This window comes from Centropristis striata, chromosome 10 (genome assembly GCF_030273125.1).
Source record: "Centropristis striata isolate RG_2023a ecotype Rhode Island chromosome 10, C.striata_1.0, whole genome shotgun sequence".
Lineage (NCBI taxonomy): Eukaryota > Metazoa > Chordata > Actinopteri > Perciformes > Serranidae > Centropristis > Centropristis striata.
In genome coordinates, this window is record NC_081526.1 from 31,124,412 (window position 1) to 31,139,933 (window position 15,522).

General features: G+C 40.4%; 1 protein-coding gene across 1 annotated transcript in view; it reads right to left on the reverse strand.

Moving 5' to 3' along the window:
- obsl1b (obscurin like cytoskeletal adaptor 1b) overlaps nucleotides 1-14,038 on the reverse strand; it is a 38,802-nt gene extending 24,764 nt beyond the window's left edge. Inside the window, exons 1-7 of the mRNA XM_059342948.1 lie at nucleotides 12,976-14,038; nucleotides 11,209-11,478; nucleotides 10,220-10,480; nucleotides 9,770-10,081; nucleotides 9,381-9,647; nucleotides 8,948-9,223; nucleotides 7,983-8,258 (exon numbers count right to left, since the gene is read on the reverse strand). Coding sequence (XP_059198931.1) covers nucleotides 7,983-8,258; nucleotides 8,948-9,223; nucleotides 9,381-9,647; nucleotides 9,770-10,081; nucleotides 10,220-10,480; nucleotides 11,209-11,478; nucleotides 12,976-13,990 — 2,677 coding nt within the window. The 5' untranslated portion in view covers nucleotides 13,991-14,038. The remainder of the gene's footprint in view (nucleotides 1-7,982; nucleotides 8,259-8,947; nucleotides 9,224-9,380; nucleotides 9,648-9,769; nucleotides 10,082-10,219; nucleotides 10,481-11,208; nucleotides 11,479-12,975) is intronic.
- Nucleotides 14,039-15,522: the final 1,484 nt, after the last annotated feature.

The following is a 15,522-nucleotide window of genomic DNA, read 5'->3' on the forward strand; positions in this document are numbered from 1 at the left end:
TACCCAATGATTTTGATTTAGAATTTATAAGGAATGTGTAGCTTTTAAATAAGTAGTTAACAAACATTGGAAACCTGAGAGACCTCATTTGGACTTTGCTTGTGTGCTTGATGGATTGAGATTCAGCACTTAATGTTTCCTGCATTTCAACAGGATTGCAAAGTTGGAGGCACTCCAGTGGCTAACTTGGTAGATCAAAACATAAAGTTAAAGAAACCCTAGCTGCTGGACATAGCCCATTCTACTTTTGTTTTGACATGACTGAAAACCTCTGCTGTCTGTTCTGAGAGAGGAGTACTGTATCTTCAGGGCTTGTTTACTTGACTGACGTGACAATCATTTCCCATCTCTCATTCAAACTACAACCTGTTCCACCTGTTGCCTCTGCCAAAGAACATATTTTATTTTATCGTATTTTTTTTATTTTACAATATATATCCTCCAGTCAGAAGTTAATATAATTGTCCCTTTATTATCATCGGCGCTAATGAAATTAGCATCAGCTTAACCCAGGTGAAGTTAGTGTAGTTTGTGTCTGTTACTCATATTTTTCCTGATTTAGTCAACTCACAATTTTATAGCACTTAAACTCCCTGAAAAAAAGAAAACAGACACATGGAGCTGCATTACCTTTGCCAATAAGGAAATGTTTTCAGTCTGTTTGTCAGCAGGATTAAAGTCAAACTACTTTTCATGAAACTTTGTGGAAGGGGACATATACACAAATAATTTTTCACTTTCATTAACATTGCAAGACAGACCGTGGCTTTGGCGGAGGTTTGCACTCTCTGCACGCCCTTTTACTTACTAAATTGTGTAAGTACAACCCTGATTCCAAAAATGTTGGGACACTAAGTAAAATATAAGTAAAACAGATTGCAATAATACGTTAATTCTTTTTGACATGTGTTCAATTGAGAACTGTAAATACAGTATTTTTAATGTTTTACCTCATCAACTTCATGGATTTTTGTAAATATATGCTTTTTCTAAATGTCATACCAGCAACACATTTAAGAAAAGTTGGGACCGGGGCAACAAAAGACTGGGAAAGTTGTGAAACCTAGAAAGGCTCAGTTGTTCACAAACAAGGATGGAGCGAGGTTCACCACTGTGTGCCATTGCACATTTGCATGATACTTAGAGATTCACCATCGAGAAATCTCTGCACATAGGGGGCAAGAACTTAGATTCCTCACTGTAATAGCATTTACATTTTATCCAAAGCGACTTACAGGGGGAAAAAAACGACAATACATTAAAAACGACATGATTGTATCAAGAACAAAAGCCACTGCTATTAGACACAGTTCATCAATGCATCTACAACTGAAAGTTAAGACATATATCAACAACATCCAGAAACGCAGCCTACTTCTCTGGGCACAGCTCATCTGAGATGGACTGACACAAAGTGAAAAAATATGTGCTGTTTTGACGAGAAAACATTTTAAATTGTTCTTTGAAATCATGGATGTTGTGTCCGCCAGCCTAAAGAGGGAAAATGATACGCTACCATCCCGACAACATCTTTTCCAGGGATGTCCCTGCTTATTTCAGCGAGACCATACTACACCACACTGCATGTGTTACAACAGCATGGCTTCAAAAAAGCAGAGCACAGGTACTAGACTGACCTGTCTGCAGTCCAGACCTGTCTCCCATTGAAATATGGGCTTCATTATTAAGCACAAAATCTGACAATGTAGACTGTTGAGCAACTAAAGTCGTATATCAAGCAAGAATGGGAAAGAATTTCACTTCAAAACTTCAAGAATTGGTGTTCTCAGTTCCTCAACACTCGGTGATGTAACACAGTTGTAAACATGCCCCAGTAGCTTTTTTCTTTTTGGAACATATTGCACACGTCAAATTCAGAATGAATTACAATAAACAATTGAACATGTGTTAAAAGTGATTAAGCAAATGGTTGCACCATTTTATTCACGTTTTAGTAAACGTCCCAACTTTTTGGGATTCTGGGTTGTATGAATGAGTGCAAACTCATATAGTTTCCAAATGAAAGACATCCAAGACATTAAAAAAGAAGAAGCAGGTGGAGCCACGTGGTCTCAAGTAATGTTTTACCATGGCTAAGCGATTAGCTTAATTTAGAATTTCATCACTTTAGTATGTAGGTCTTAGCTAGGGAGTTGCTATATATGGTGGTATATTGATTTAGGGATAGGACAGAGCTAGAGAGCAAAGGTTCTGTCATCTTTTGTGTATTCCCAGTAGGTTTAGCCATTTGTTATTGTTAACAAGTTATTATAACATTCATACACTGTTTTTTGCGGTGTAAATGGCACAAAAATCAGCATGTAACTGAGATGTCTTAGTTTGTACAGATTTCATGTGGTAACCTACATAACCTAATGTCATTCAACGGGAGCAACTGAAGAATGTTTTTCACTGCATTTCTTCTGTTTCTTGAAAGAGGTTGATTGTATTGATTTAAAAAAAATGAGTTAGTTTGTATAGGCAAAGCAACTCATTTGGATAGATCTGTTTGCAGATGAAAACAATTTTTGTCACCTTTAACATCCACATGAAACTGCACTGCATCATCTGTTGTCTTGCAGCTGTAAATCCCTGCATGAGACGGCATCGCTGACTGGAATGCCAGTGTTCTTATGGAACCCTCTTCCAGCATGTCTTGCCCAGCTGCTTCATGTAGATTTTTTCCATCCTTGTACCAATTAACTTGAGCATTAGGATCTGATATCTCACATCGCAGAACTATCGGTTCATCGACTTCAACAGACTTGTTCCTCTCAGCCTCACAAAGCGGTGTAATTGTCACGGGTGGAGCTGGGAATGTTTGAGGTAACATCAAAAGAAAATTGCATCACTATCACTGACTACAAAAAAAACCGATGCTTTCAAACAACAGAAGAGCAAAATCTCAAATCAAGATTAGTCATGCCAATAAATCTTAAGAGTTAAAACAAGTAATAATAAAGATATGTATTTATGTTATTAGTACTCTAACAGGAGGTATCTTTTGTTAGACTTGAGGTAACTATGCATTCATGTTAGGATTTGAAGCTATATATTTACTATTTTCACTATTTCTAGTATTCCTCACAGACCACCCAGGCTCAAAGTTTTACATACGACTACTAAATTAGTTCTATTATGAACAATATAAAGTAAGTAAATGTAGAAATTGTCAAAATGTCAAGGATTGCAATGAGCAATCTCTTCATTTTGCACAATGTCAACATTGTGCCCGTCCATTTTTTTTAAATTTCATAATGCTAACCATTTAAATCACCTTCAACAGCCACCTTATTTGCAGTGACACTGTCAGTCCAGTGACTGTCACATGTCCTTGACAGATAGATCTCTTCTGATTCGACAGTAGATGCCTGCTTGATATAGTGAGGCTCTGCAAAGTTGGTAGATGAACTTTGCACACAGTTAACTGTGCCTACTTGGTCTTCTGATGCCTTCACAGTGTGGTGGCACTCTGCTTGGACTGCTGTGGCCTGCAAAGACTGATGCAGCACCTCTGAATGGTTAGGCACTGCTTGTCCTGTGTGATAGAGGTTATCCGCACTGACATGTGCAGACTGTTGAAAGTTGTAATGCTTTTTTAGTTGGACCGTTTCTGTCTCTTTAGAGATATACAAGTCCAATGATTGAAAGGATGCAGTGCTAGGTAAGTCACTGAGCCTTTCTGACTGGACAGTTGATGTCTGCAGGGCTCTGTTTAACTCCTCTGAATGGTCAGTTGTAGTCCATAAGGAGTAACAGGGCCCCTCTGAATGAACAGTTTGTAAGCAACCAAGAAGCTTCTCTGATTGGACAGCTGGCATCTGTATGGAGCTGCAGAGCTCCTCTGATTGGACACTTGCAGTTTGTACGTATCTAAAAGGCTCCTCTGATTGGACAGTTGCTGTCAGTAAAGATTTAAAAGGCTCCTCTGATTGGACAGTTGCAGTTTGTACGCATCTAAAAGGCTCCTCTGATTGGACAGTTGCAGTTTGTACGTATCTAAAAGGCTCCTCTGATTGGACAGTTGCTGTCTGTAAAGACTTAAAAGGCTCCTGTGATTGGACAGTTGCTGTCTGTAAAGATTTAAAAGGCTCCTCTGATTTGACAGTTGCTGTCTGTAAGGATTTAAAAGGCTCCTCTGATTGGATAGTTGTTGTCTGTAAAGATTTGAAAGGCTCCTCTGATTGGACGTTTGCTGTCTGTAAAAGTATAAAAGGCTCCTTTGATTTGACGGTTGCTGTCTGCAAAGATTTAAAAGGCTCCTCTGATTGGACAGTTGCTGTCTGCACACATTTAAAGGGCTCACCTGATTGGACAGTTGCTGTCTGTACAGATTTAAAAGGCTCCTCTGATTGGACAGTCTTTGTCTGTACAGATTTAAAAGGCTCCTCCAGTCGGACAGTTGCAGTATGTGAAGATTGAGATGGCTCCTCTGATTGGACAGTTGCAGTACTTGAGATTTTTGAGGGCTCCTCTGATTGGACAGTTGCAGTACATGACATTTGAGAGAGCTCCTCTGATTGGACACTTGCAGTACATGAGATTTGAGAGAGCTGCTCTGATTGGACACTTGCAGTACATGAGATTTTAGAGGGCTCCTCTGATTGGATGCTTGCTGTACATGAGATTTTAGAGGGCTCCTCTAATTGGACAGTTGCTGTACATGACATTTGAGAGAGCTCCTCTGATTGGATAGTTGCAGTACATGACATTTTAGAGAGCTCCTCTGACTGGACAGTTGCAGTATGTGAGAATTTAAAGGGCTCCTCTAATTGCACAGTTGCAGTATGTGATGATATCAAGTCCTCCTCTGACTGCAGAGTTGCAGTTTCTAAAGAGTTACAGAGCATATCTGATTTGACTGTTGAAATATGTAAGTGGTTAGTAAGGTGTTCTGACTGGGCAGTTGAAGTCTGTAGGGGGTTACCTAGCTCTGACTGGACAATCGGCATCTGTACTAAGCTAGGTAGCTTTTCGGATTGGACAGTTGGAGTCTTGGGAGCGGATTCCTCTGATTCAACAGCTGCAGTTTGTAGACAATTTCCAAACTCGTCTGTCTGGACAGCTGTCTGCAGGGAATTATCAAGCTCTTCAGATGGGGCTTTTGCATGCTGCAGATAGTAAATGAATTCCTCACCTTGTGATTCTGTGGGCAAGTTAGTGTGATGTTGTGTGTCAGATTGCAATATTGTTGGATTTACTGAGTTACAGCAAACTGGATATTGGGCATTTGTTGTTCGTTGATTGTTGGAGACTTCCTTTGGCTGTTGAGTTGTAATCCAGTCAGTCATACATTCATATGTTGACTGAGAAGTTGGCATATGCCTGGAATGTTCTTCATATGTCTGTGTATCTCCTCTCTCGCCACAGAAGGTGCCAGAACTGCAATTTGAGGACATGCAGTCAACTTCAACAGGATATTCCTCTTCATTGGACCTCTTCTCTTGGTCAGAGGAGAGCCTTGGCGATGTAGCTATAAGCATTGTGATGTACACAGAGAAAGGTTTTCAGTGGTTGATGGTCTCAATACTTCTTCTCATAACAGAATTTTACATCAGTGTGGGTTAGCATGGAGTTATGGGATAGTTCATTGCAAAGACAAACAAGAAGATCGACCAGGTTTGGTCTGAGATTGAGCTCCTATTTCCCCCTTCAACTGACTCCTAATACTGATAAACCACCAGTATGTACACTTACACCTAAATCCCAATAAATTTTCTTCTCTTTGATAAGAATTCGTTGTCATTGCAACGGTGAGAGGTTCAGGGCATCAATGTGAATGAGAGGATCTGGAGATGATTAAGACAAAAGATGGACTTAAAGAGTGGTAAGCCGCTTGTTACAAGCAAAGATGGCTGTTAAAATGAAGAATTAATTGACAAACACAACATATATGTTAGTATGAGAAGCAGCTACTCAGCTACTTAACACGCACATGTTAAATTAAGAGCCAGATACCGCAGGAAATGACATGAGACCATGATACGATATGACAAAAAGCAATTTACAAAAGGAAAAAGATGCAGATGCCTCAGATGATGGAGCTAATAGTAAAATACACCACTATTGTTAGTGGCATTTATGTGCTGGGTTAAGATGGATGACTGATGTTGAAATATATCAAATCACCTGCAACATCCACAGTGAATTGGGTAGATGCATCATCTATCTCACCAATCTCATCACCATAGTGACACTGCTCTGCTGTTTGGACAAAGCCAAAGAGAAAACAATGAGCTGGGTGATAGCTTCATGTATATCACTAAATGCTTGATTCTTAATTGTGCAGGTACAATGTGGAACACCACCTTTCACGTCCACATTTAACTGTGCACCACCAGATGTTTCACAGCCAAACCTCCCATCACCAGACAAGTCATGTGACTGGAGGGGCACGGCTTCGCTGCTACTCTGTGATTCACAGTCAGCTTCACTTTTTGGGTAGATCTGAGTTCCATCTTTGTACCAACAGGCTTTGGCAATGGGATCTGAAATCTCAAATTGCTGAACAATTGGGCAGTCCGCTTCAGCAGACTTTGTCTTCTCAACATCAGGACCAAGCAGATATGTCGGAGGTGGCACTACAGACAATCATTGGGGGGATAATTTCAGTGTACAATATCCTAGATGTTAGAAAAAGTGCTTTCAAAGACATATTGTCAAAACTGTCAAAGATATTAGCTTTGCATTGTAACAACAAATAAGAAGACAGACTAAAAGCTACACAAAGAGTTAGTCATGACTAAAATTGAAAACACATTTGCAAAATCACCTTGATTGTTTACTATTAATTGGGCAACGTCATCTGCGGTTGCACAATAGTATGCTCCAGAGTTTGAAGGATGAGTTGGTTCAATAACAAGGGTCTTCTTGATGCCTTCCATTTCAAAATCAGGTTCTTTATTACAATCATGTTCCTTATCCTTCTGCCATGACACCTGGATAGCAGGGTCTGAGGTTTCACATGTTGGTTCAGTTGGGCAGGTCGCTTCAAGTGACTGCGTCTCCACAACCTCTGGTGAGGGCGACAATGGCGGCGTCGGAGCTAAAGATGATGATTCATATTATAATTGCGGACTTAACAGTGCATATTTACACTCTGATTTTTAAAAAAGGGGTTATAGATTCAGCTTTCCCAAACAGGGAAACAATGTTTTATATCTCAGACCAAATTCAAGGAGAGAATCTTACATTTTCAAGGAGTACATAGCTATTTCCATTTTGTCAGTAGAGATTAATTTTACCATTATTTAAGAACCTGTTGTCAAGACTCTTCATAAGAAACACAAAAACACCACTTGAACACAGACAGACAGATATGCACATTATATGTGTTAGTTGCATCTAGTCACCAGAAAGCTCTAGGATTTGCTCTAAGATTCAGCAGATTTAAATAAAAATCACCTTTGATATCCACAGTGAAGTGAAAAGTGTCATCAGAGGTTTCGCAGCTGTATAGCCCTGAGTGCAGGAGCTCAGCAGATGGGATCATGAGTCTCCTCAACGTGCCATTACTCTGTATATCCCAATCATTCTGCGGGGAGAGCTTTACACCATCTTTATACCAGCAGACAGGCACAGTGGAGTCTGCAACCTCACATTCCAGCTCCAAAAGTTTGCCCGCTTCAAGTGACTTGGTTCTCTCAACGTCAAAGATAGTAGAGTACGTCACTGGTATAGCTAGCATTGGGAATTCAGGACAGCTAAATAAAATCAAGACTGTGGAAAGGGATATCTTGCAAAAAATGTAACTGCTGAGCAGAAAATGAAAAGTGCTTTGGAGATTTTCAGTTCAGGGCACAACAGTCACAAAACAAATGATTATAACTAATAATTGCCTGGTGCATCAACAGTTCTATGAGGTTATGTGCATGGAACAGTCTTTCAAACCACATATAGTACAAGCGGGAATTATTAGTGGCATCTAGAAAGAGGAGGTTGTGTTACAATATTAACGCACAAGATAAAAAGTGTAAAGTCACCTTTGATCTCCACTTGAAACTCCATGGTATCATCTTGTGTGCTGCATCTGTACACACCAGAGTGGCACAGCTCTGCAGACTGAACCACTAATGTCCTTGTGTTGCCCTCTGAGTGGATTTCTAATCCAGAGTTTGAAATGAGCTGCATTTCATCCTTGTACCAGCAAACGTGGGCCTCAGGATCCGACACCACACACTGGAGTACAATTGGGCAGCCTGCTTCGATCGACTTGGTCCTCATGTCTTCAGGAATTGCTGAGAACTTCACAGGTGGAGCTATAGATATGTTTAAATCTTAAGTCAACCTTAAATCAACCTCATGCCAGCCCCTAAGATTATTCATCTATTTCCTGACAACTAAATTGCTAACATGCTGTAATGCAATCAAAGAAAAGATGACAGCTTAGCTGCACTTATGAGGGGCAAGAAGAAAGGCAACAGACAACATAGAAAAGTGTCATCAAAGTTAGTTGCTTTGCTGAGGAGGAGCTTGTTAATGTTGTACATCGCTTAAGGTAAAACAAATCACCTTTGATGTCCACACTGAACGTGATGGCGTCACCCTTTGTCTTGCAGCAGTATAACCCAGAGTGGAAATATTCTGCTGAATGGACAACCAGTTTTCTCTCCAAGCCATCAGATAGAATATCTACTCCAGTTTGAGAATGGAGCTTTGATCCATCTTTCAACCAGTGCACCTGGGCAGAAGGATCTGAGAGCTCACAGCATAAAACAATGGGGAAGCCGATTTCGATGCTTTTGTTCCTCTCGGCATCTGGAATTGCTGAAAACCTCACAGGTGGGGCTATGGATATTTAGATATTTTAAGGGATTGTTAAGTTGTAAATCTTAAAATATTAAATGTCAGTCAGACTTTAAGAGAAGACTAAACGAAACAGGTAAAACATTACAATAAAGATGGTTAGTGAAGGATACCAGCATTGTAAGAAATTCACTCCACTTACCCTCCACTTCCACATTGAACCTGATGACGTCATCAATGGCATCACAGCAATACACCCCCGAATGTGAGAACTCTGCTGATTGGATGACAATTCTTCTCATGGTGCCTTCTGATTGGATATGCAGGCCCTCCATTGTTTGTAATTCTACCCCATTCTTGTACCAGTGCACTGGAGCTGCAGGGTCTGACAGCTCACAGTAGAGCACAATGGGGTTCCCCATTTCAACAAATTTGTTGCGATCCATTTCTGACATTGGTGAGAACTTGACAAGAGGAGCTGCAAATTTAAGAAATAAATGAGAACGTTTTACATAATTGAGTCTTGTCTTGTGGGATAATGAACTGAAGGATATAGTATGTTAGTGTGCCAGACAATATAAAAAAAAACACACTACACATAACTCAGACAGATTATGAAAGTGACCCACACATACCTTGAATGTACAGTGCTGCAGAATCCCGGATGCCATAGGCAATAAATGTTATCTCCGCCCCATTGTCTGTATCACGTACTCCTCGAATGCGAAGAGACTGGTGTGTGCGTGATCGACGCATGGAGTAGCGTTCATCTTCCTGAAGCTGAGTACCATTCAAGAACCATGTACCAATGACTGAAGCAGACAGCTCAATAGAGAAGAGGGCATCTTGTCCCTCGGGCACCAAGGCATCCTGTAAGGGAGCTTGTATTCTGGCAACTGGAACTGGAAAAGAGAATACATGACTGAGCAAACAATATCCTAAGTCATGTTGCGATTTCATCAATCAAGGAGAAAAACCTGTCCTAAATGATTTAGCACAGTTGTTGCAGTATCACTTGACTTACCTAAATGAACAGCTCTGGGGAACTCAACATTGTTGCTCTTTCCATATTTGTTTACACTGCAGATGCGAAATCGATAATCAGCCTCACATGGTACGCTGTCACCAAGGATCTCCACAGAGGTTGCGGAGTCAGTGGTCAGGCATTGTAGCCATTCCTGTGAGCCAGTGCCCACTTCCTGTCGCTCGAGAACATATCCAGATGGAGGGTTCTTTCGTGTGTCCTGTGCAGGAACCCATGAGAGAAGAGCTGCATTAGCACGCTCTGTGTTGATCTGCACACCCACTGGACAACTGGGAGGACAATGTCTGGCCGCTGAAACAGGAGAAACACATTGTACATCAATGCCTCTTTAGATTTGAACAACTGATACGTGTTGATCAATTCCAGAATTAACTAATCTGTTTAAATATTTTATTTGGCATGCTACAATCAGTAGCTGAGGGACGCTACCTTTCACTCTTAGCTGAGAGGACGTCTTGGATCTGCCAACAAGGAAAGTCACAAGGCCAGAGTCTTGGGGCATTGTGTTGACAAAAACAAGAATATGAGTTCGACCAAAGGACTTAAGGATGGTCTGATGCGTTTCACGCAGCTCTACAGCATCTTTGTACCAGTGTATGTCCATTTCTTCTTTTTCCACTTCAACACAAAAGGCAGCGTTTTCGCCTTCCAATACATCCACTTTTCTTGGAAGCTTCCGCAAAATTGTCCCTGCAAGGAAACACTTTTGAAAATGAGTGACTTCTGAGCACATTATTGGGACAGGGAAAGAAACAATATGTCATTTGTAATTATCTGTCAGAACAACAAACAAATGTTTGGTTAATTGCTATATTGTTATGGTTAGGGGACCTTCATCGTCATGGTTAAATAACTATTTGGTTAGGGTGAAGGAACAATAGTGGTCAGGGTTTTCAATAAATACTTGATTGTCTGTAGGAAACACAAAGTCAACACTGGTCTCCCATGTGTAAGTCCAACGTTTTGTGGACATGTCCAACCACTCCTCCACTCCGTCCACTTCCTCTTTTCTTTCCCATTTGAACATACACATATTGGACTTTTCTTGAATGACTGATGCTGTAGTATATCTTGGAGTGACTCATTATTTCTCATAATGGACTACTAGCTTTTCCCAATTGGGACAGGTTGAAAAAAGTAACACCACACAATGAATGCTTTCCCAAAGTCAAATTACCTGACAAAAATTGAGACATCAGACTTTATGTTCACTGCAAATATTTGCAGTCAGACTTTGTCTTTAAACTCAGATCAACTTTTGCTTTATTTTTCCCATCTCTTCTGAACCTTAACCTCTTTTTTTTTAAAAGGGCCCTGTAGTATCTGTATCTGTACTTTTTCCATAAGATATCAATTACTCTCGAACTAAAAATATGGCAATGTTTACACAGCTATTTGAGTATTTCATCCTGATTTACCTTTTACAGCTACCTCTGCAATGCTTCTGCCCCCATCGGGCATCTCGCAGAGGTAAATCCCATCATCATCAACTCCGATGTCACGGATAGTTAGTCGCCGTTTTGTTCCCCACTCCTCCATTCCATATTTGGCCCCCGGCTGCAGTCGTCTATCCTCCAGATACCATGTGATGGGAACAGAGTCCTCTGGAACTTCACACTCCAGAACAGCCAAATCTCGCTCCCACACTTCTAGATCAATGAGAGGCTGCTTGAACCGCACAGGCGGCTCTGGCCCCACAGAGGAAGAAGCACATCAGATCAATTAAACCAATATTAACTCCATTCAAAATGAATTAAGGATAAAGTATTACTTTTTACTTAAAAAGTATTACTTGAGCAATATTACTTCTTCAGGCAAGCTGACCCTGCAAAAAAACCTCACACAGAACATCATGTGTCTTTCGTTCTAGTAAACCGTGTAAATTGAAATATATTTGGCAGTAAATTCCAGTTAAGCAAACAAGATGAGCAAAATCATGAGACAAGTGGCTCATTTAGCTGAGGAATGGAAAGGTCATTAACACATGGGGGTGTTAGATAGGAAATAAACTGTTTGTAATTGACACCATCAGACAGTACCAGACAGTTGTAAACAAAAGAATGTGCACCGTATTTAGTAGTATGTGTGCAAAGCTCTTCATTTCCTTATCTTATTAGTGTTTTAAGTCCAATTAAACCAGACGCCTAATGAAGTACATTCCCTATCTTTTTTTAAATCTACCCACTGTAGCCACCACTTATCCCACCTCCGTGTTACTGTCTTTGTCCCTGACTGACTCAGTACAATACTGTCTGTTGGTGCCATGAGTTTGGACTGGGCCATGTGAGAAACATGATCCCCTTCCAAAAGACTTCGATCACATGGACGCCCCCATGGACCTTTCACAAGCTAAGTGACTTTGCAGACATACTGCTGCTGGAATCCACCTCAAGCTGATGAACTTTGACTGTTTAGATATCTCTCAGGTTAAATTTCAGATCATCATTATTACATTTCATTAATCCTCCAGTGGACTGGGATTGAATTGCTTTTAATGCAGCTGGTGTCAAATCATTTTATTACTGATTATTTTTGCAGCTCACTGGCCGTCTGACCTGTCCTTTTATGAATTCAGCTGACTGATGATACAAAGCCATTAACGTCAATAAGTTCCTTGAGTAGGCATTAGTGTTCTAAAGTGTGTACTGGTGGTCATTTCTGATATGATATTCTATCTAGAATAGTGAACTTTTTTTTTTTTGTACCACTCAGATATATATTTTTATTGTCAAATTTAGCTTTTGGAAGATAGGAAAATTTGGAACAGAACATGCATTATTACCGTATTATTTATTCACCCAATCATCAATTTAATACCCTCCTTAATGTTTTCATGTTTGTAAGATTTCTGTATAGCCAAGCCTATTATTTCACTTCCCTGACAGAATATCAAGTGTGGAACAAACTGTCAGTGCCATAAAACCTTTTTAAAGTTTAATTTTGCCCTCCCTAACTGGCCCTACCCCAATAAATGATCTCAGAGTACTTCTTTGGAGATATCTCACTGACATCATCCTAGCATCACATGGATAGAAATCTGATCCAAGAACACACCACACCCTCGCTCACTCCTTTACTAGCTGCAAAAAGCATTGCAGGCTACAACTGCTGTCTGCCTTTACCCTTTACCTACATTTCTTCACATGTTACAAACCCTGAAGCCTTTGAAAATGGTCTTGACTTACCCTTTACGGAGAGGTGTACGGCACTGAGGGTTTGCCCGGCAGTATTTGACGCAGCACAAACATAAACTCCATTATCTTTCTGCTTACAGTACAGAACTTTAAGTGTGAAGTATCCTTCTCTGTCCTCGTATAACAAATACCGCCTTCCAGACAGTATCAGCCTGCCATCTTTCCTCCAAATGATTTCTGGTTTGGGTTTTCCAGTTACAAAGCAGCGGAATTTGGCATGTTTGCCCTCTGTCACTGCAAACATTTTCACTTTAGTTGACTTGGTCATGGTGTCGTCTCTGAGCCGGTTCAACACTTGCCTCCCACTCCTCTGTTTACCCTGGTGGGCCTTCCAGTGGCCATTTGTGTAGCCATTACGATTCCCTTCTTCCTCATGCCCTGGGCCTGCATCAACCAGCAACACAGCTCCTGCCAATGCTTCCCCAAACTCATTCCTTGCTTTGCATGTATATACACCGCCATCCGGAGCACGAGTCTTAAAGATCTTGAGCTGGAACCAACCACCGTCCTGGAAGCCCACACTGAAATGTGTGCTTTCAAATATTTCGTTCAGTTTCCTGCCATCCTTTTCCCAGACAACCTCTGGTCGTGGGTTTCCCCAGAGCTTACAAGAGAAGACTGCATCCTCCCCACGACCAGCACGAGTAGACAGGGGCTTAATGAGGAACCGTGGCTTATTTTCCTCTCGTAACTCCATCTCTTGTGCTTCGCCTTCCACCTTCAGTGTGGCCGCTGCGTACGTTTCCCCAATGCTGTTCTTTGCTTTGCATATGTACTGGCCACTATCCTCTGTGGTCACCGCTGAAATTATGAGATTGTAAACATTTCCATCCTCAAAGACCCTGTATCGTCCCTGTGGGTCAATCTTTTCATTGTTTCGCTCCCAGATGACAGCAGGCCTCGGATCGCCACCAATTTGACACTTAAGGACTGCATCAGTTCCACTTTGTACCACCACAGGTCTTGGATAGGCCAAGAAACGTGGTGCACCACCAAACACATCCATTTTATGCTTGTTGGCAGCCTCACTTCACCTTTAGCAGTCCAGGAGAGTAATAAGTGGCAGTTATTCACTGGGGAAAGACGGTCCAACTTTGGTACTGCAAATTTCTAAAAAAACAAAAAAAACAAATGGATTACTTTAATATCAAATATTATTGTGATATTAAGATCATTGGGAACCTAAAAATGGCTAAAAGATTTTAATGTAGCCAACCTTGCATTATTGCATTATTTATGTATGGGTGTGTGTGTGTGTATATATATATATATATATATATATATATATATTTATATATGTGTGTGTGTATATATGTATGTATATGTATATATATATATATTAGATATTAGTGCATATAGATGGAAATACTTTTCAGAGACCAACATTTCCATATTAAACGTACTTTTTAAAATTGGTCTTTTGTAACACTGAATTTCAGGTCTTCATTAAATGTAAGCCATAATCATTATAATTAGAAGAAAGTAAATAAATTAAGACATTAAATGTTTCATTCTGTGTGCAATAGATCTATATAATGCTATTTCCACTTTTTGAATTGAATTACTGACATAAATAAACTTTTCTAAGATATTCTAATTTATTGACATGCACCTATATGTGTAATAAAGTTCTACTTTTGGCTTTCTGTCATAAGAACATAAACCATGATACTTTGGAATGGAAAGTAAAACTTCCACCATTCAGACAGTCCAGCCGCCGCTGCCTCCTTCATGTGCATGTGTTTCAGTGCAAACGGATGGTATGATTATTAGGGCTAATTGAATTAGATCTGTCTGCATGAGAGAAAAACACAGGCTAGCAGTGAGAGGGGGGGACAGCCTCGTCCCGTTGCAACAGCAGCCACAACACATAGCCAGTACAGCTGGTGCTGTATTTCAATGGGAAAGTGCTTAATATAGTACGCCCTAAATAAAGACCTGTGAGGGAGTGTGTGTCAGGTATCACAAAGAGGCTTCTGAAACCCGCGTGCTCACACAAACACAGGTCGAAATCACAGTCTGCCTACCCAAAGAGAGCCTTGCAGTTAAAACATGCTGAGCATATGCCACTGTTAAAATGAAAAGAATTTTAACAGCGACGTTCAAAGCAAGACTTCCTTAACAGAGCTGCCATCACATGCTTTGCTGGCAGCTCCGTCTGTCCTCGTATTCATAAATATATATCAGTTAGGCAATCGTAGAAATGTTGTTTATACTACAGTTTGTATTTTCCCTCTCTCACTTAAATGAAACTCCCTCTTGGTGGTTTGTGTAATGTCACTCTTTGCCTTAATTTCTTTCTCAGGAAGCTGAAACTGAAACGAATGTATTAATCAGTAAACTGAGTTTATGTGTTCTGGATCAGCTCCCACTGAGTGTTGCAACTTAGTCCTCTTGGATGCACAAAACAAAGTTTCAAGTCTCAAAGAAGGTAATCTCAGGATAGTGTTGCTAAAGCCACCTAGTTGTCCATCATAATATTCCATAGGATTTATTTTAAGCGTAGAAATAAATATATTATCATATATAATATATATT